The sequence below is a fragment of the Macaca mulatta genome, chromosome 20, assembly GCF_049350105.2.
Source record: "Macaca mulatta isolate MMU2019108-1 chromosome 20, T2T-MMU8v2.0, whole genome shotgun sequence".
Classification (NCBI taxonomy): Eukaryota; Metazoa; Chordata; class Mammalia; order Primates; family Cercopithecidae; genus Macaca; species Macaca mulatta.
Window position 1 is genome coordinate 84,102,213 of NC_133425.1, and position 17,494 is coordinate 84,119,706.

Below are 17,494 nucleotides of genomic sequence, written 5' to 3' on the forward strand. Positions count from 1 at the left end.
GCTTCGCGGCCGTCACTGCGCCGCGCTGAAGTCATCAGGGCGCGCCCTCGCGCTGTCGGCACCGCAGTCTGCGACGGGATCCGGCGTGCCCATGTGTCAGGTGGGCGAGGACTACGGGGAGCCGGCGCCTGGGGAGCCGACCCCGGCGCCGCGGCCTAGGTAAGAGCTGGCGGCCGGACCCGCCAGGCCGCCCCTCGCCTTCCCGCCGCACTCCTGCCCCGAAGGGTCCCGGCTGGGCTTTGCCGTTGCTTCGGGAACCCCGCGTGGAGGGCGGGACCTGGCTCCCTGGCACTTGGGGAATGCCTGTCAAGCGGTGAGGAGCACCTAGAAGGGGGCTTACTCCACCGGTTCGCACCTCTCATCTTGATAGCCACGGGGGGCGGCTCTGCCGCTGACAGTGCTGTCCTTATTCGGAGCGATCTGGTTCCGTGAAGCTGTCTCCCCTCCCCGTGTCAGCCTTGGGAGACTGAAAAGCGGTCTTTATGTGCCCCCTGAGCCGGCTTTTCTAGGCTAAACATCCCCTTAGAGCCTTTGTTTTTCTTGAAGTTTGGACAAAACACAAGCGTGGGTTTTTGTGTGTACCGCGGTGCCTTCCTTTGACCCAACTCAGGGTGAGAATCAGGAGCTGTCTCCCCAAAGCCCACTAGGGGTGGGGGAGATGTGATCTGTGTTCCTCTCTTCTCCCCCCTCCCATCTCCAAAGCCGTGAACAGAAGTGTGTGAAGTGCAAGGAAGCCCAACCCGTTGTGGTGATACGAGCTGGAGATGCCTTCTGCAGGTGAGGCCTGGAGGTGGCTGAGACCCTGGCAAACGTGGCCTCGCTGAGCAGACAGGATAGCCCCAGCCTGTGAGGCTTTATTTCTTCCTTTTAAAAACACTTACTTTATGCCTGCTTCTGATGTGGCCCCCGGTGCCCCTGGTGTTGAAGTGGAGGCGAAAGCGTTGGTTTACTGCTTGGGAAACAATTTCCCATGATCTAGCCACAGATCCGCTGATGAGGTTTCTGATGGAGCTTATGGGGACGGTTGGAAGTGGGGCCGTGATGTCTAGATTGGAATAAGGTGTAGGAGGAGTGGGCATTTGGGGGCAGCTGGAATACATCTAGGGATGGATGGTCTGGGTGAAAGTGTTTCATCTGATGTAAGATGCTTGTTTCACCTGTGGTGGGATAGAGGCTTGGAAGACCTCCAGCTTCCCCCCAGGTGCTTGTCATGTCTTTCTTGGCTTGTAGCCATTGTATTGTTCAGTTGTTTCCACTAGACTCAGCTCCCTGAAGGGAGGACCAGGTCTCTCTCCATTTAGCCCTCTTAATTCCCAGTGGTTTTGTGTTTTTTTGTTTGTTTGTTTGAGATGGAGGCTCGCTGTGTCGCCCAGGCTGGAGTACAGTGGTGCGATCTCAGCTCACTGCACCCCCTGCCTCCCGGATTCAAGTGATTCTCCTGCCTCAGCCTCTCGAGTAGCTGGGATGACAGATGCCTGCCACCATGCCCGGCTAATTGTTTTTGTATTTTTAGTAGACACGGGGTTTCACCATGTTGGCCAGGCTGGTTTTGCACTCCTGACCTCAAGTGATCCGCCTGCCTCGGCCTCCCACAGTGCTGGGATTACAGGCATGAGCCACCACACCTGGCCAAGGTAGGTACTTCTTTAACCACCTAGGAGCACCTGAAATTGCCAAGGACACCAGGCTGCCGGGAGAATTCACTGAGGAGAGGCTGCTGTGGCCAGCAGGGCCCCTGCTGAGGCCAGAGCTTTTGCTCTGCAGTGCTTGCTGGTCCTAAGGAACAGTGGGGAGCCAGCTCCCCAGGGGAAGGCCTTAGGAGTCTAAGTTGAGCTGGGCTCCCCAGGGATCATTCAGATCAGCACGTGGGAGAAACTTTGGCCTTCCCTGACCCACAGGGGACAGTATGGTTTCAGGAGCCCAGACGCAGCATGTCCCCGTGGACCCACCATGCTTGAATCCTAGCTGGTGGTGTAGGGCGCACAGGCTCTCCTGGTCCACAGTGAGGAGGTGAAGCCCAGCACCTGTGTCTCCTTGTGTGAGACTCCCCATGCCCAAAGCTCTGTCCTGGGGCCACTTCCCATGTTCCAGCCTTGACACTTGCCAGTTACCTGCAGTCCTTCGCCTGGCATCTTGCTGTTAAACACAGACTTGCTTTACTGTCTGTAAAGGAACCACAGGGGGGTCATTCGGCCTCATGTACGTGGTAACCATTCAGCGTGGGGAGGGACTGCTGTGGACACTGAGTGTGTCTGACAGGAAGGGACTTGGAGCCCCAGCTGCAGGGCGACTCTTGCAGTGGCATTGCCTGCTCTGTACCAGGTGCTGCTCTTCACCCTGCCTGCCAGGATTGCAGGGAGCTTTAAAATGTTGATTCCTAGGCCTCACCCCTAGACATTTTGACTTAATTGGTTTGTGTGATTCTAATAGACAGCCAGGGCCAAGAACCTTTGACCTAGTGAGCCAGAGTCAGATGGCTGGAAAGTTTATTATGAACAAAGATTATAGCTGGGCGGCTGGGCGCAGTGGCTCACACCTGTAATCCCAGCACTTTGGGAGGCCGAGACGGGCGGATCACGAGGTCAGGAGATCGAGACCATCCTGGCTAACACGGTGAAACCCCGTCTCTATTAAATATACAAAAAGTTAGCCGGGCGTGGTGGCGGGCACCTGTAGTCCCAGCTACTCGAGAGGCTGAGGCAGGAGAATGGCGTGAACCTGGGAGGTGGAGCTGGCAGTGAGCCGAGAGGGCACCACTGCACTCCAGCCTGGGCGATAGAGCAAGACTCCGTCTCAAAACAAAAAAAAGGTTACAGCTGGGCACAGTGGCTCACACCTGTAATCTCAGCACTTTGGGAGGCCCAGGCAGGAGGATCACTTAAGGCCAGGAGTTCGAGACCAGTCTGGGCAACATGATGAGACCTTGTCTCTACAAAAAATACAAAAATTAGCCAGGCATGGTGGCATGTACCTGTAACCTGTAGTCCTATCTACCTGGGTGGCCAAGGCAGAAGGATCACATGAATACATGAGTTTGAGGTTGCAGTGAGCTATGATTGTGCCACTGCACTCCAGCCTGGGTGACAGATCAAGACCCTCTGTTTTTTTTTTTTTTTTTTTTTTTTTTTTGAGATGGAGTCTCGCTCTTTCGCCCAGGCTGGAGTGCAGTGGTGTGATCTCGGCTCACTGCAAGCTCCGCCTCCTGGGTTCATGCCGTTCTCCTGCCTCAGCCTCCCAAGTAGCTGGGACTATAGGCACCCACCACCATGCCCAGCTAATATTTTGTATTTTTAGTAGAGATGGGGTTTCACCGTGTTAGCCAGGATGGTCTTGATCTCTTGACCTTGCAATCCACCTGCCTCGGCCTCCCAAAGTCTGGGATTACAGGTGTGAGCCACCACACCCGGCCAAGACCCTGTCTCTTAAAAATGCAGTTCCCGGGCCTGGAAGTCCTGATTTTGTGGGATTAGGGGAGGAGCCCAGGCCACTCTGTGAGTGAGCCTTTCAGCCATTTCTGGCCCAGTTGAGCCCAGCACACTCAAGATGCCAGCTCTGGGGCCCCAGGATACAGAGCCCTCGCTGTGGCCCCTCCATTTCTGCAGTTCACCCCAAAGAGCTGGTGGCTTTATGTGGTGGGTCTTTTTTTATGGGGTCTGGGTTGCCCTTGCCCTGTGAATGCCTAAGTCCGTCCACTCTACCAGCTGGGCCATTCTGAGCACCTGTAGGGAGGGGGATGCCTGGGCTCTAGCCCCTCATTGGTTGGATGCAGCCTCCGTGGCTGTGCAGTTTGTACCTGGTGGGGTTGTGGGAGGGACCAGTGAACCTCATGTTCACTGCCAGAGGGGCCCCAGCCCCGCCCCTTTCACCAGTCTCGGGGCAGGCCCTGGATGCAAAGATGCTGCTTTGGAAGATGGAAATCGGTAAAGGACGTCGTCCACCGTGCAGGGAGCATGCGGCTCCCTCATCTCAGGTCTGTGTTTCAGGGACTGTTTCAAGGCCTTCTACGTCCACAAGTTCAGAGCCATGCTGGGCAAGAACCGGCTCATCTTTCCAGGCGAGAAGGTAGCGTCTGGGCCCCGGGGGTCTGACTGAGCAGCCTGGCCCCTCGAGGGGCCCTCCCACAGGCAGCCTGGCCTGCTGCAGCCCGCCAGCTCCTCCCTGGCCTTTGAGGGCAGACTTGATGTCCTGGATGTCCATGAGGTGGGGTGTCTGCCCGTGTTGGAGGTGCGGTGCCCTGAGTGATGTTTTTTCTCCCCCAGGTCCTCTTGGCGTGGTCTGGGGGGCCTTCGTCCAGCTCCATGGTCTGGCAGGTCCTTGAGGTGCGTGTTCACCACCCCCTGGGCCCGGGCTGCTGGGCTGAGCTTCGGGCTGGGGCCCTCCCTTCTCAGCCTGCTGAGGGGCTCTTGGTTGGGGCTAGAGAGCAGCCCACCCCGCGGCCTGGACACCTGGAGGGTTCTCAGATGTGTTTACAGCAGGTGCACAAATCAGAAGCTGTGTCCAGAGTGCGTGTGTGCAGCCCACTTGACTTCTTTCCGTTTGCTCAACCGGCGTAGAAACGCAGTCAGTGGAAAGCGGCGTCTTGGCTCAGCCTCGTGTGACCAGAGGGAAGATCAGGAAGGGAGGGGGGGTGTTGCCAGGAGAAGCAAAGGGAGCAGCATTTGAGGTGGAGGGGACGGCACATGCAGGGAGGCGGAGGTGGGCTCAGGCTGCACACAGGACTCAGCTGGGGGTGGTGGGGCTGTGTACGTGGCGCATCAAGGGGCGGCTCAGGAAGTCCGAGGCAGGTCAGGCTTCTCAGGAGGGCACAGGAGTGGGATGTGCTTGGTTTCTCCGCACTCCCAGTGAGACGTGCAGACCGGAGGAGGCTGCTTCTGTGGGGCGGGTGGCTGAGAAGGGGGAGTCGTTGGCTCTGCCGGGGTGAGAGGTGGGTGTTGGTCTGAGGATGGGCGCACTGCACGGCGCTGCTGAAATCAGTTTTCTGTTTTCTGAGGTCCGCTGAACCTGCCAGGAGGGTGTTATAAGGGAACTGGCCCAGCCCTCTGTGTAACAGTGCTGCTGCCCTTCCTGTGCCCGGCGGCGCCCCTGCCTCTCACAGGCTGTTGCTTTCTGCTCGTGAGAGCGAGTGCTTCCTTAGTGGTCAGAAGTGTGTGGGATGGTGACACAGTGGCCCTGTAACCCCAGCCCCCTCTCCTGGGGTGGTGTTGGGACATCCAGGACCAGCTGGTGGGGGGCGTGTTTTACCAGAGGGGTGAAGACCCCCAGGCTACTCTTTATTTATTTTTTTTTTTATTTTTATTTTTTGAGACGGAGTCCCGCTCTGTCGCCCAGGCTGGAGTGCAGTGGCCAGATCTCAGCTCACTGCAAGCTCCGCCTCCCGGGTTCACGCCCGTTCTCCTGCCTCAGCCTCCCTAGTAGCTGGGACTATAGGTGCCCGCCACCTCGCCCGGCTAGTTTTTTGTATTTTTTAGTAGAGACGGGGTTTCACCGTGTTAGCCAGGATGGTCTCGATCTCCTGACCTCGTGATCCGCCCGTCTCGGCCTCCCAAAGTGCTGGGATTACAGGCTTGAGCCACCGCGCCCGGCCCAGGCTACTCTTTAAAACAAGTCGGGCATGCAGCCTTTGCCTATTAGACCTGCCTGGCACCTGAGTCTGAATGGCTTATGTCCACTAAACGCAATGGCAGGGCAAGGCCACTTCACCTTCCAGGACGGCGTTAAATCCAGATGAAGAATGTTCGGAGCGGGAAAGGTGTTCTGTGGCTTATGGCTGGGGGCTGAGTCCCTGCCGCTTCTCCCTCCAGGGCCTGAGCCAAGATTCTGCCAAGCGACTGCGCTTTGTGCCGGGGGTCATCTTTGTTGACGGTATGTGGGGCCATTGCTCCTGCTAATCCCTGGCCGCTTGGGGTATGCCTTGCGGATGCTGCCTCTGGTAGAACGTGTCGAGCTGCTGGTGCGGCCCCTGCACTGAGGCCCTGGTGGGTAAATTTCCCTGGAGGAGGCAGTAGATGTGTCCATCGTTAGGTGACACCACTGTTACTGGAGTCTGAGAACATCTTTAGAAAGTTGGGGGTGGGAGCAGGAGTGGCGGCGGCCCAGCCCCATCGTGGAGTCTGGGGACAGAGAAGGGGAGTTAAGTGCTGGTGGTGAGGGGGGTGCAGGGGCCGACTCCCGACCGTTGCTCCTGCAGAACGAGCTCCTGGGTGTTCCCGGTAGCGCTGAGGTCAGCCACAAGGGAGAACCCCCTGCCCAAAGGAAAATGGCGACACCCCACAGCTCCGCCAGGAAGTGCCGCCCTGCAGAGCAAGGCCTTTAGGGGTTTCCCCAGGTAGAGGTGGCCCCGTGCCCTGCCCTGCCTGGCTCTGTGAGCCCTGACTCTTTCTGCCTGGGTTTTTCAGAGGGAGCAGCCTTTGGCAAGAGTCTAGAGGAGAGATCAAAGACCCTGGCCGAAGTGAAGCCCATTCTGCAAGCAACTGGGTTACCATGGCATGTGGTGGCCTTAGAGGAGGTGGGGGGGCTGTCCCTGGAAAGGGGTCCTGGAGGGGACCTCTGGGGGGCACCTGCCCGTGTCCCGGGCCTCCCTGCCCTCTGCCTTGTCCCAGAAGGTGGGGCTGTCGGTGGGGGGTGGGGGGCACCTGCCCATGCCCCAGCCTCATTGCCCTCTCTTGCATCCTGGAAGGTGGGGCTGTCTGTGGGGGGCACCTGCCCATGTCCTGGGCCTCCCTGCCCTCTCCCTTGTCCCAGAAGGTGGGGCTGTCGGTGGGGGGTGGGGGGCACCTGCCCGTGTCCCAGCCTCATTGCCCTCTCCCGCATCCTGGAAGGTGGGGCTGTCTGGCGGGGGGGCACCTGCCCATGTCCCCAGCCTCACTGCCCTCTCCTGCATCCTGGAAGGTAGGGCTGTCTGGGTGGGGGGCACCTGCCCATGTCCCCAGCCTCATTGCCCTCTCCCGCATCCTGGAAGGTGGGGCTGTCTGGAGGGGGGGGCACCTGCCCATGTCCCCGGCCTCACTACCCTCTCCCGCATCCTGGAAGGTGTTCAGTCTGCCCCCGTCGGTGCTTCGGTGCTCTGCCCAGGAGCCGGCAGGATCCGAGGGGGCCTACAAGGCGGCTGTCGACAGCTTCCTCCAGCAGCAGCATGTGCTGGGGGCCGGGGGTGGTCCTGGCCCGACTCAAGGGAAGGAACAGCCACCCCAGCCCCGACTGGACCCCCAGAGCCTGGCAAGCCCTCCTGCCGCTGCCCAGCCCGAGGCTCTTTCCCAGCTGTTCTGCTCGGTGAGGACACTGACGGCCAAGGAGGAGCTTCTGCAGACACTGCGGTGAGGCCCCGAGAGCCCCCCCTTCCCTGGGCCCTGAGCCCCCAGGTCCTTGAGAGTTCCCCTTCCCTGGGTCCTGGCCCCCCAGACCCCTGAGAGTCCCCTTTCCCTGGGTCCTGGCCCCACAGACCCCTGAGAGTCCCTCTTCCCTGGGCCCCATACCCCCCAGGCCCCTAAGAGTACCTCTTCCCCAGGTCCTGACCCCCCCAGATCCCTGAGAGCCCCTCTTCTCCGGGTCCTGGCTCCCCAGACCCCTGAGAGTCCGCCTTCTCTGGGCCCTATACCCCCCCAGGCCCCTAAGAGCACCCCTTCCCCAGGTCTTGACCCCCCCCAGACCCCTGAGAGCCCCCCTTCCCCAGGTCTTGGCCCCCCAGGCCCCTGAGATGCTCTGTGCTTTAGGACCCACCTGATCCTGCACATGGCCCGAGCCCACGGCTACTCTAAGGTCATGACTGGGGACAGCTGCACACGCTTGGCCATCAAGCTCATGACCAACCTGGCGCTGGGTCGAGGGGCCTTCCTGGCCTGGGACACGGTAGGCAGGGACCTGGGTGTTCAGGAGGCCCATCCCCACCTTCACCCCTTCGACCACCTTCACTGGAGAGCAGCCTCTCGTGTATCAGTCCTGCAGCCTCGCGGATGGTTGTGGGATGGAGGTCTGTGACCTCCCCCAGCTGGCAGGGGAGGAGGGAGGAGCACATTCCGGCCTTGACCTCGACCACACAGCCCCCGCCTCCCCCAGGGCTTCTCGGATGAGCGGCACGGGGACGTGGTGGTGGTGCGGCCCATGCGGGACCACACCCTGAAGGAGGTCGCTTTCTACAACCGCCTGTTCTCCGTCCCTTCTGTTTTCACACCAGCCGTGGACACCAAGGTGGGCCATGTGGACGGAGCAGCCTCTCTCACCACTGACACTAGGGTGGGCCTTGTGGGCTGGGCAGCCTCTCACAGGCTCAGGTCACCAGCACACCTTCAGTGACTCCTGCTGTATTCCCCCAGCAGTGCCGCATCCTCTCACCCGCCCTGTGCCCTGAGGGCGTGGGGTTGACAGGAGGACCCCACAGTGGGTGCACTGCTGAAGCCGGTTCTCTGGCTGCCTTGAGCCGTCGCAGCAAAGCCAGATCCATGTGGGCCAGCAGTGTGGAACCCACGGCACCTGCCCTGGGGACTCTCTGCCCCAGCCTGGGGCTGGCCTCTGGGCTTTCCCATAGCCCCCAATCTGATTGTCTCTAGGCCCCTGAAAAGGCCAGCATCCACCGGCTGATGGAGGCCTTCATCCTCAGGCTGCAGACCCAGTTCCCCTCCACTGTCAGCACTGTGTACAGGTGTGTGCGGGTGTGCGCGGGTGTGCGCGGGTGTGTGCGGGTGTGTGGGTGTGTACAGGTGTGTGTGGGTGTGTGGGTGTGTACAGGTGTGTGTGGGTGTGTGGGTGTGTACAGGTGTGTGTGGGTGTGTGCGGGTGTGTGGGTGTGTACAGGTGTGTGCGGGTGTGTGGGTGTGTACAGGTGTGTGTGGGTGTGTGCGGGTGTGTACGGGTGTGTGCGGGTGTGTGGGTGTGTACAGGTGTGTGTGGGTGTGTGCGGGTGTGTGCGGGTGTGTGGGTGTGTACAGGTGTGTGCGGGTGTGTGGGTGTGTACAGGTGTGTGTGGGTGTGTGCGGGTGTGTACGGGTGTGTGCGGGTGTGTGGGTGTGTACAGGTGTGTGTGGGTGTGTGCGGGTGTGTGCGGGTGTGTGCGGGTGTGTGGGTGTGTGCGGGTGTGTACGGGTGTGTGCGGGTGTGTGGATGTGTACGGGTGTGTGTGGGTGTCTGCGGGTGTGTGCGGGTGTGTGCGGGTGTGTGCAGGTATGTGTGGATGTGTACGGGTGTGTGCGGGTGTGCGCGGGTGTGTGGATGTGTACGGGTGTGCGCGGGTGTGTGGATGTGTACGGGTGTGTGCGGGTGTGTACGGGTGTGTGTGGGTGTGTGGGTGTGTACAGGTGTGTGCGGGTGTGTGTGGGTGTGTGGGTGTGTACAGGTATGTGTGGGTGTGTGCGGGTGCTGAGCTCACCGCTCGTGCTCAGGCCAGGGCTTAGGGTGGAGCCGCAGCCCGTGCAATTCACCTGCTCCTCCCACACCCTGGCCACAGGACAAGTGAGAAGCTAGTGAAGGCCCCCAGGGACGGCCCTGCTGCCGGCGACTCCAGCCCCTGCTGCCTCCTCTGCATGTGTGCCCTGGATGTCGACGCGGCTGGTCTGTGTATCATGCTCTTGGGGTGATGGGGGAGGGAGCTAGGGAGTGGGTGTGGGGGCTCAGCAGCCCCAGGCTCCCTCAGCCCCTTTCTGCTTGCAGACAGTGCCACGGCTTTTGGGGCTCAGACCTCACGTCTCTCCCAGATGCAGTCGCCCACCCCCCTGACAGAGACCCGGACACCCCCGGGGCCCTGCTGTTCTCCAGGGGTGGGCCGGGTCCAGGGCTGTGGCCAGGGGGCCTGCAGGAGGTGAGTCCCTGTCCCTGTCACCCATGGCCAGCTGCATGGGGGGAGGGGGACCTGCCCTTACCCCACAGTGCACAGCACTGAGGTGCCAAGGTGGGCACAGCCAGCTCTGCTCCCGCAGGGAGGACCCCCAAGCCTGCATCGAGGAGCAGCTGTGCTATAGCTGCCGCGTGAACATGAAGGACTTGGTGAGTGTGTGCCCACCTGCCCCGGGCCAGGCTTGGGGACGTGGGAAGGCCGTCCCCTCAAGGGGGTGCTGGCAGATTTTGTGGCCCCTTGACACTGGCCTCTGTTGCAGCCCTCACTGGACCCCCTGCCGCCGTACATCCTGGCCGAGGCCCAGCTCCGCACACAGAGGTACTGAGGCCCCCACTGCTGTGGCGTGTGGGGCAGGGGCCTCGGGGCTGGTGCCCACTGCAGCTTTCTCTCTAGGGCCTGGGTCTTGCAGGAGATCCGGGACTGTCTGATTGAGGACAGTGACGATGAGGCAGGCCAGAGCTGAGCCTGAGGAGGTGCTTGACAAGACAGCAGGTGGTGGCCTCCTGGTGCAGGGCCCAGCACACTGGAGCTGGAAGGCAAGGACGGGGAACTGGCCTCCGATTGTCCATTTGTATAAATAAAACATTTTTAATTAAAAAACTCTACAGTACATGTAGCGGGTGGCAGCACCACCCCGGCCATGGGGATGCAGTGTCCTCCTCTGACAGCAGCATCAGGGCTCAGGCAGGCCGGGAGGATGCATCACAGCTGGCGGCCTTGGATGGGGCAGTGGCTCCCCCGGCCTGAGGAGTGCCTCCCCCTGTGGCCACGCTGCCCAGCAGGCCGGCTCCTTCCCTCTCGGGCGCCAGCAGCAGCTCCTACTCCTTCTCACGAGTCCACTTGATCATGGTCTCTGGTGAGCGGTAGAGGAAGATGAGCTTGGCGTACAACTCCTCCTCCAGCTCCAGCTCACGAGTCTCCCGCACTAGGAAGATGTCCTGGCAGAGCTTGAGGATACGGTCCACGCACGGCAGCTCCTCAAACATGATGGAGTGTGAGATCTCGCTGAAGAATCCACGCACGAACTTGCCGATGACCAGCACGATGGAGACATACAGCCCCATGATCCTGCGGGGGAAGCTGGTGAGTCCTGGGGCCGCCCGGAGCCCCCTGAGCTGCGGGGTGCCCCCCAGCCACTCACTCACCCGTAGCCAGCCAGGAAGCCGAGGCTCGGTGGGCTGACTTTGTCGCTGAAGATGACCATGGGCAGCAGGTTGCAGTCGGTCCGGCACTCCTGCAGCTCGATGACCCACCATTCAAGGAAGCCGGTGGCCCCAGCACCCTGCTCCCTCCGCAGCTGGATGCGCACGCCGAGGTAGTCGGCCTCCTCGTCTGGGGCGGAGCGAGGAGACGGTTGGGGCCGCAGCCACCCCTCTCTGGCCTCCCCCAGCCCTGGCGCCCGTCACCCCTCTCTGGCCTCCCGCAGCCCCTGTGCCCGTCACCCCTCTCTGGCTTCCCGCAGCCCCTGCGCCCGTCACCCCTCTCTGGCTTCCCGCAGCCCCTGTGCCCGCACTCACTGGGCTGCAGCTGCTTCACAGGGTTGGCTTCGGGCCCGTTGGGGGCACGGATGTACTTGGGGAAGAGATTTGGGATGACCCTGCAGGGAGGTGCTGGCAGGTCAGGCCTGGCCCAGCCAACCTGGCCCAGCCCTCCTGCCCACCGCCCGGGCCCTTCACTCACACAGACTGGTCCGAGGTGCCCTCGAGCAGGCTGGCCAGCTGCCGCCGTTCAGTGCTGTTGGGGGCCAGGGCCAGCATGTGCTTCTCGTTGGCGTACTCCACGGTGCCTCCCTTGGCCAGGTCCCTGGGGGTGGGAACACAGCGTGACCCACCGTGGTGGGGCCACTCACCCAGGCCCTGCCTCAAGTCCAGGACGCACCTCTGGAAGCTCCAGGTGAAGCGCAGGGTGATGTCAGCCGTGCCGTCGTAGAGCTCCCGCTTCATCTGGGCGCGGCTGGGTGGGCTGATGCGCCACAACGCCCCGGAGCTGCCCTCAATCTGCGCCGTGACGATGTCCTCAGGGCTGTACTGGCTGATGAACTGCATGGCCAGCTGGGTACAGGTGACACCCTCAGTGACTGCAGCCACCTCCCCCATCCCCCACCAGGCTGTCACAGGGCAGAGGCCACTTACTGGGTGGGGGTCAAACTGCCGGGACAGCTCCTCGTAGGCCTGGGCCGTGAAGGGGATGATGGACGGCTGCTGGGCGCTCATGGTGAACAGCGGCTAGGGGCAGGTACGGGGACACGGGGCCATGAAGATGAGTGTGGAGGAGCCGCTGGGGGTGGCATGCCGCCCTGGCCAGAACCCTCGGGGTGGGAACGGACAGGTGGGCCACACATGCTCACCTCGTAGCCGCCCAGCTTGAGGGTGACGGTGACATCGACGGGCTGGTTGACGACCCCGACCACGGAACGCACCAGCGACATGAAGAGCAGCGGGAACCAGATGATGGCGATGAGGAAGAGGATGATGAGGCCACCCATGCCGTACTTGACGATCTTCTTCTTCTTCTGCCCTTTGGGCTGCGGATATTTCTGGAGGGGAATGACACAGGTCATACGCTCAGCTCTGCCCTTCCTGCGGGTCACATGACTGCATTCTCCAGCTCACCCAGCAGCCCACAAAAGCCCCAGCCTGACCTCAGCATGGCACAGCTGTAGTAATGGCGGGCAGACGCAGGCCAGTGGAGAAGAACTGAGGGTCCAGTTGGAACCCGGGGGCCACTGATCTTAGACAAGGGAGCTGTGACCGTTCAGTGGGAACGGTCAACCTTCTCACCACAGTGCAGGCAGCGCCCCAGGCAGGAGAATGAGACGCAACTCCTGCCTCATACCACGTGCCAAAATTTACCTCAAAGTGGATCAAAGAGCTAAACTTCAGAGCTAAAACTATAGAACTTTTAGAAGAAAACGGGCAAATCTTCATGAACCTGGATTTGACAAAGGAAACAAAGTAAACCAGATATTACCAAAATAAATACTCTGTGCTTCTAAAGACGCCATCAAGAGAATGTAAGAGACAGTCCATAGAATTGGAGAAAGTTTCTGTAAATTATATCTGATAAGGGTCTGGCAACCAGAGAATACAGAGAATTCTTCCAACTCAGTCATTTCTAGCCGATGTATCTACAGAAAAACTCTAATAAAAACCCAGCTGCCAGGCGCAGCAGCTCATGCCTGTCATCCCAGCACTCTGAGGTCAGGAGTTTGAGACCAACCTGGCCAAAAATACAAAAACTAGCCAGGTGTCGTGCACACCCGTAGTCCCAGCTACTCGGGAGGCTGAGGTGGGAGAATTGCTTGAACCTGGGAGGCAGAGGCTGCAGTGAGCCAAGATCATGCCACTGCACTTCAGCTTGGGCAACAGAGCAAGATCCTGTCTCAGAAGCTCTGGAGAAAGGATTTGAATAGACATTTCCCCAGAAAAGATACACAAATGGCCCAGCACGTGAAAAGAAACTCAACATAGGTCAACAGGGAACTGAAAAAAGCCCACAGCAAGCCACCTGTTCAGCAGAAATGGCCAGAACAAAGACGACATAGCAACAGGTTGTTGAGGATGTGGAGAAACTGGAACCTCGTGTTGCTGGTGGGCACCTAAGATGGTGGAGCTGCTGTGGAAAACCAGTGGCTCCTCACGATGGAAACCACCACCAGCCCTTCCAGCCCTGGCGTGCAGCCACAGAACCGGGGGCATGGGCACACGTGTACCCTGGCGTGCCTGGCAGCATCATGGGCAACAGCCCCTCAGTCCACACGTTGTGGTCCATCCATGCCACAGAATATCATTTGCCCATAAAAAGGAAGGCTATACTGCCACGTGGGTGGACCTCGAAGACACCATGCTGAGTGAGGAAAGCCAGTCACAAAAGGACAAATGCCGTCTGAGCTCGTTTTCATGAAATATCCGCTGTAGGCAAATCCATAGAACCAGGACCTAGACAAGGGGTTACTGGGGCCAGGGGAGGGGGAAATGGAGTGACAGCCAATGGGCACTGGGTTTTTTCTTGTTAGTTTTTTAGAGAGGGTCTCACTCTGTTGCCCAAGCTGGAGTGCAGTGGTGTGAGCAGGCTTAATGCAGCCTTGACCTCCTGGCCTCAAGCCATCCTCCCACCTCGGCCTCCAGAGTAGCTGGGAGCACAAGTGTGCACCGTCACGCCCAGCTAATGTTTATTTTTTTGTAGAAGAGATCTCGCTGCGTTGCCCAGGCTGGTCTTAAACTCCTGGCCTCAACTGATCCTGTCCCTCCTTTGGCTTCCCAAAGCTCTGGGACCATAGGCCTGAGCTGCCATTGCCGGCTAATTTATTTTTACATTTGCTGAGGTGGGGTCCCACTGTGTGGCCCAGGCAGATCTTGCACTCCTGGCCTCCTCGATCTCTTAAAGTGTTGGGATGACAGGTGTGAGCCACTGTGCCCGGCCCAGGGTTTCTTTCTGAAGTGGTGAAAATGCTCTAAAATTGATGATAGTGGCAGATGCTTAACTGCGAATCTTCTAAAAACCCCTGCATTGTACTATTTAAATGGGTGAGTGGTCTGATGCATGAATTATCTCTCAACAAAGCCGTTAAACAAGAACGCAGGGAACAGTGTCCGTCCGGTCCTCCCCGCACCAGGCCCTGCTCTGCTGCCAGCCTGCCTGGAACAGGACCAAGTCCGCTACCCACTTCTGCCCCTGGCACTCGCAGCTGCCAAGATCACTGGCCTCGTGATCAGCCAGTGGGTGGGCTCACCTCATGTCCCCATGGGCTGCAAGCCCTGGGAGGGCCACCAGCACCACGGGTTCTCGTGGCAGCAGTGCCTCTGTCTTAGGGAGAAGGCACATCCCTTGTCCAGGCCCCCGCCCCGGGCCCAGGCACCTTTTCTGTCTCTCGGCTGCATTTGATGATGAAGATGTTGGCATAGATGTCCTCCACACACATCCAGCTGGACAGGGACAGCGTGGTGTCCGTCCACACCCAGTCCATCACTGCCCGCAGCTCCACCAGAAACGGCACCAGCCGGAACCTGCCCACAGCCAGGGTTCCCATCAGGTGGGCTCCCTCCTGCCCGGGCTGTGACCCCCACCCCGGCGGACCTGCACTCACGCTCACCCCTGGAAGAGGAAGAGGTTGAGGTGATTGTACTTCTTGGTGAGGAAGTTACCAAGGATGCGGGTGGGGTAGCCGCAGCGGATCTGGTAGGCGGACAGGGCGAAGTAGATGCATTTCACAAAGTACCACAGCTGGGCCACCACGTTCTGGCTGAACATCCTGGGGTGGGATGGCCAGGTCAAGGACCCCCTCAGAAACGGAGCCCTGCAGGGCCCCGCCCCCGGAGACCGAGCACCCCCGCGTGAGGGCCCACCTCTCGGTGACGGCAGGCAGGATGAAGAACATCCATAGGTGGATGGCCAGCACCAGCACCACCTGGAAGGCCAGCTTGCCCAGCACGGTCTTGCGCAGGTAGAGGGCGCGGTCAACCACCATGGTACTGAACTGGATCAGCAGCATGACCAGGAAGGCCTCGGGTACCTGGTCGTCTGAGAGGGAGGACGTGATATCCGTGGCCGCCGAGTGTTTCTGTGGCCGGGAGAGCACAGGTCAGGGGGAACCAGGCCCTGGGGATGTGGGTGGCTGCTGAGCTCTGCGTACACTGGGGTGTCCCGGGTCTGGCTCACCCCAAAGGCCCAGAAGCCAAAAATGATGATGATGAAGTCGACGACGTCGGCCAGGAACATGAGGGCATAGACGTCGGTGGCTGCGCGGTACTTAGTGTGCAGGATGTCATGGAAGAAGCGCCGTAGCGGCCGGTATGTGCCCTGGGCCCTGCGGAAGGGGCTGTTCAGCCTGGTGCCAGTACCCGCCTCCCCACCCCCACTGCCCAGCTGCCCCCGGCCACCATCACTCACAGGGACAGACAGAAGCCCTGCAGCTGCCGCCCAGCCACCCTCACTCTTCTTCCAGCGCGGCTCGGCCTCTTCTCTCTCCCCGTGGGGGCCTCTTTCTCTTCCTTCGTGTCCTCAGCTTCTGTAGGGGAAAAGCTGACTTCTGCCTGGGCCCCCTGGGGACTGGGTCTGGCTCCCGACCACCCTAAGAGGCTGGCATTCGCCCCATCTGACAGACAAGCAGACTGAACACAGGAAGCGCCTAGTGTCACTGGCAAGGAGACAGCTGGGGCTGTGTCCTCTGTCTGGGGCAACCGTGAGGGACCAGCCCAGGCCAGCAGTCACCCTGCATGTGGGGGGCATCCCTGGGGGCAGAGCCAGGAGCTGTGGCTTCAGAGTGCCTTCCTGGGATCCAGGTGGGCCCTGCACTGGGCTTGGCCGTCTTATCTGAGAAGGACCCTCCCTGCAGTAGCCCCACTCAGAGAACTGGGTAGGCAGGAGGTGGTGGGACGGGGCGCTTATACCGATGGCTGCCAGTCCTCTTTGTGCTGGGCCCTCCTTCCTCCTCCTCCTAAAACGTAGACTGATGCGCCTCGTGTCACGGGGCCTGAGCTCCGCTTGGGGTTCTGGGGTCCCATCCGTCAGTACGACCCTCGCTTCCACCTGAACATGGTCTTCGGTGGTGGCCTCGGGCACTCCTGGCTCCTCCTCGAGCCCTGTGCCTGCCTTGGCCTGGGGTTCCGGCAGGGCCCCTGGCCCCTCCTCGGCCCCCTGCTCCTTCCTGCCGCTCTTGTCATGCTCCTTGGATGGTGCGTCCTCCTCGTGGTCCCAGAGGCCGTAGCACTGTGGGGCGGGAGGCTGTGGTGAGGGGGCCTTGCCTCCCGGCAGAGGGCACAGGTGCCCAGAGGGCCTGCCCAGCCCCGCACTGGCAGGGCTCGCACTCACCAGCAACTGGGAGCGGTGGAAGAAGAGGGCCATGAGCTGCACCAGGTCGTACTTGATGTAGCCGTCAGTCTTCTCCAGGCCCAGGATGCGCGGCGGGAAGTAGGGCTTGTTCTCGTAGCGCCGCAGCACCGCGTGGCTGTTCCAGGGGAAGAATCCAAACTGGAACAGGTACTTGACGACCACTGAGACCTGCGGGGGAGGGGGCTCAGCACGCGGGGGGGGGCTCAGCGCAGCGGGCCAGGCGCCCCCTCCCCCGCGGCCTCGGCCCACCTCGGTGAAGACAATGGCCGTCATCCAGAAGCGCTTGCTGGGCCGCGGGATGGACAGCATGGCCCACAGGAAGACGAGCACGGGCAGCACCAGCGAGCCAGCAGAGGCCGTGACCATGTGGTTGAGGATGATGATGAAGTAGCAGAGCAGCTCTGAGTGGGCGGCCACGCACTGGTACACGGCCCGCAGCAGCCGCAGCACCCGGCCCTGCCCCTCCGCAAACAGCTCTGCCTCCTCCAGCTCTGGGATGCGCAAGCGCCTGCAGGGAGACCTGCGCGTTTGGGGGAGCCTGGGACTGCCCGGAGGCACAACGGCCCGACCTGCTGCCGGTCACAGACAGGCTCCTGTCCCCGTTCGGCAGCTCCCCGAGGGCCATGGTTAGGCTGGAGTTGTGCTCGTCCCGCCCCCACCTGTCCAGCAGCAGCTCGCTGGCCGTCCGCATGCGTCCCTGGTGCAGAGAGGCACCAGCCTCGTGCTCCCCGGGGTCAGCGACCGCCTCCTCGCTGCCACTGCGTGTGTGGTAGCCAGTGCTCAGGGGGCTTCCCGTGTCATCTGTTGTGCTGCTGAGTGGCTCCTCCGCACCCAGCCCAC

General features: G+C 60.9%; 2 protein-coding genes across 12 annotated transcripts in view; one reads left to right on the plus strand and one right to left on the minus strand.

The window, feature by feature from the left end:
- The first annotated feature begins 36 nt into the window (after positions 1 to 36).
- On the plus strand, positions 37 to 10,423 carry CTU2 (cytosolic thiouridylase subunit 2). 7 transcript variants are annotated; one of them, XM_077986728.1, is made up of 16 exons: positions 37 to 159; positions 703 to 777; positions 3,984 to 4,062; positions 4,260 to 4,319; positions 4,473 to 4,560; positions 5,802 to 5,862; positions 6,396 to 6,505; positions 7,030 to 7,313; positions 7,710 to 7,845; positions 8,053 to 8,184; positions 8,544 to 8,635; positions 9,437 to 9,540; positions 9,640 to 9,787; positions 9,906 to 9,972; positions 10,083 to 10,141; positions 10,217 to 10,423. In XM_077986728.1, exons 2-16 carry the CDS (start codon positions 765 to 767, stop codon positions 10,284 to 10,286), a joined length of 1,503 nt encoding a protein of 500 aa, XP_077842854.1. In that variant the 5' UTR covers positions 37 to 159; positions 703 to 764; the 3' UTR covers positions 10,287 to 10,423. The 7 variants fall into 7 exon arrangements, with proteins under 7 accessions (XP_077842854.1, XP_077842856.1, XP_002802637.4 ...); XM_077986730.1 differs by lacking the exon at positions 4,473 to 4,560 and having other exon boundaries at positions 703 to 846; XM_002802591.4 differs by lacking the exon at positions 4,473 to 4,560.
- The window catches only part of PIEZO1 (piezo type mechanosensitive ion channel component 1), a 67,293-nt gene continuing 60,190 nt past the window's right edge, over positions 10,392 to 17,494 (minus strand). For all 5 annotated transcript variants that reach the window (XM_028841100.2, XM_028841099.2, XM_077986695.1 and 2 more), the window contains 16 exons: positions 17,314 to 17,493; positions 16,904 to 17,162; positions 16,634 to 16,822; positions 16,213 to 16,531; positions 15,713 to 15,830; positions 15,482 to 15,629; positions 15,169 to 15,383; positions 14,916 to 15,074; positions 14,682 to 14,829; positions 12,171 to 12,359; positions 11,956 to 12,048; positions 11,702 to 11,874; positions 11,504 to 11,626; positions 11,341 to 11,420; positions 10,969 to 11,155; positions 10,392 to 10,891 (listed from right to left, as the gene is read on the minus strand). In XM_028841100.2, coding sequence (XP_028696933.2) covers positions 10,642 to 10,891; positions 10,969 to 11,155; positions 11,341 to 11,420; positions 11,504 to 11,626; positions 11,702 to 11,874; positions 11,956 to 12,048; positions 12,171 to 12,359; positions 14,682 to 14,829; positions 14,916 to 15,074; positions 15,169 to 15,383; positions 15,482 to 15,629; positions 15,713 to 15,830; positions 16,213 to 16,531; positions 16,634 to 16,822; positions 16,904 to 17,162; positions 17,314 to 17,493 — 2,830 coding nt within the window. In that variant the 3' untranslated portion in view covers positions 10,392 to 10,641. The remainder of the gene's footprint in view (positions 10,892 to 10,968; positions 11,156 to 11,340; positions 11,421 to 11,503; positions 11,627 to 11,701; positions 11,875 to 11,955; positions 12,049 to 12,170; positions 12,360 to 14,681; positions 14,830 to 14,915; positions 15,075 to 15,168; positions 15,384 to 15,481; positions 15,630 to 15,712; positions 15,831 to 16,212; positions 16,532 to 16,633; positions 16,823 to 16,903; positions 17,163 to 17,313; position 17,494) is intronic.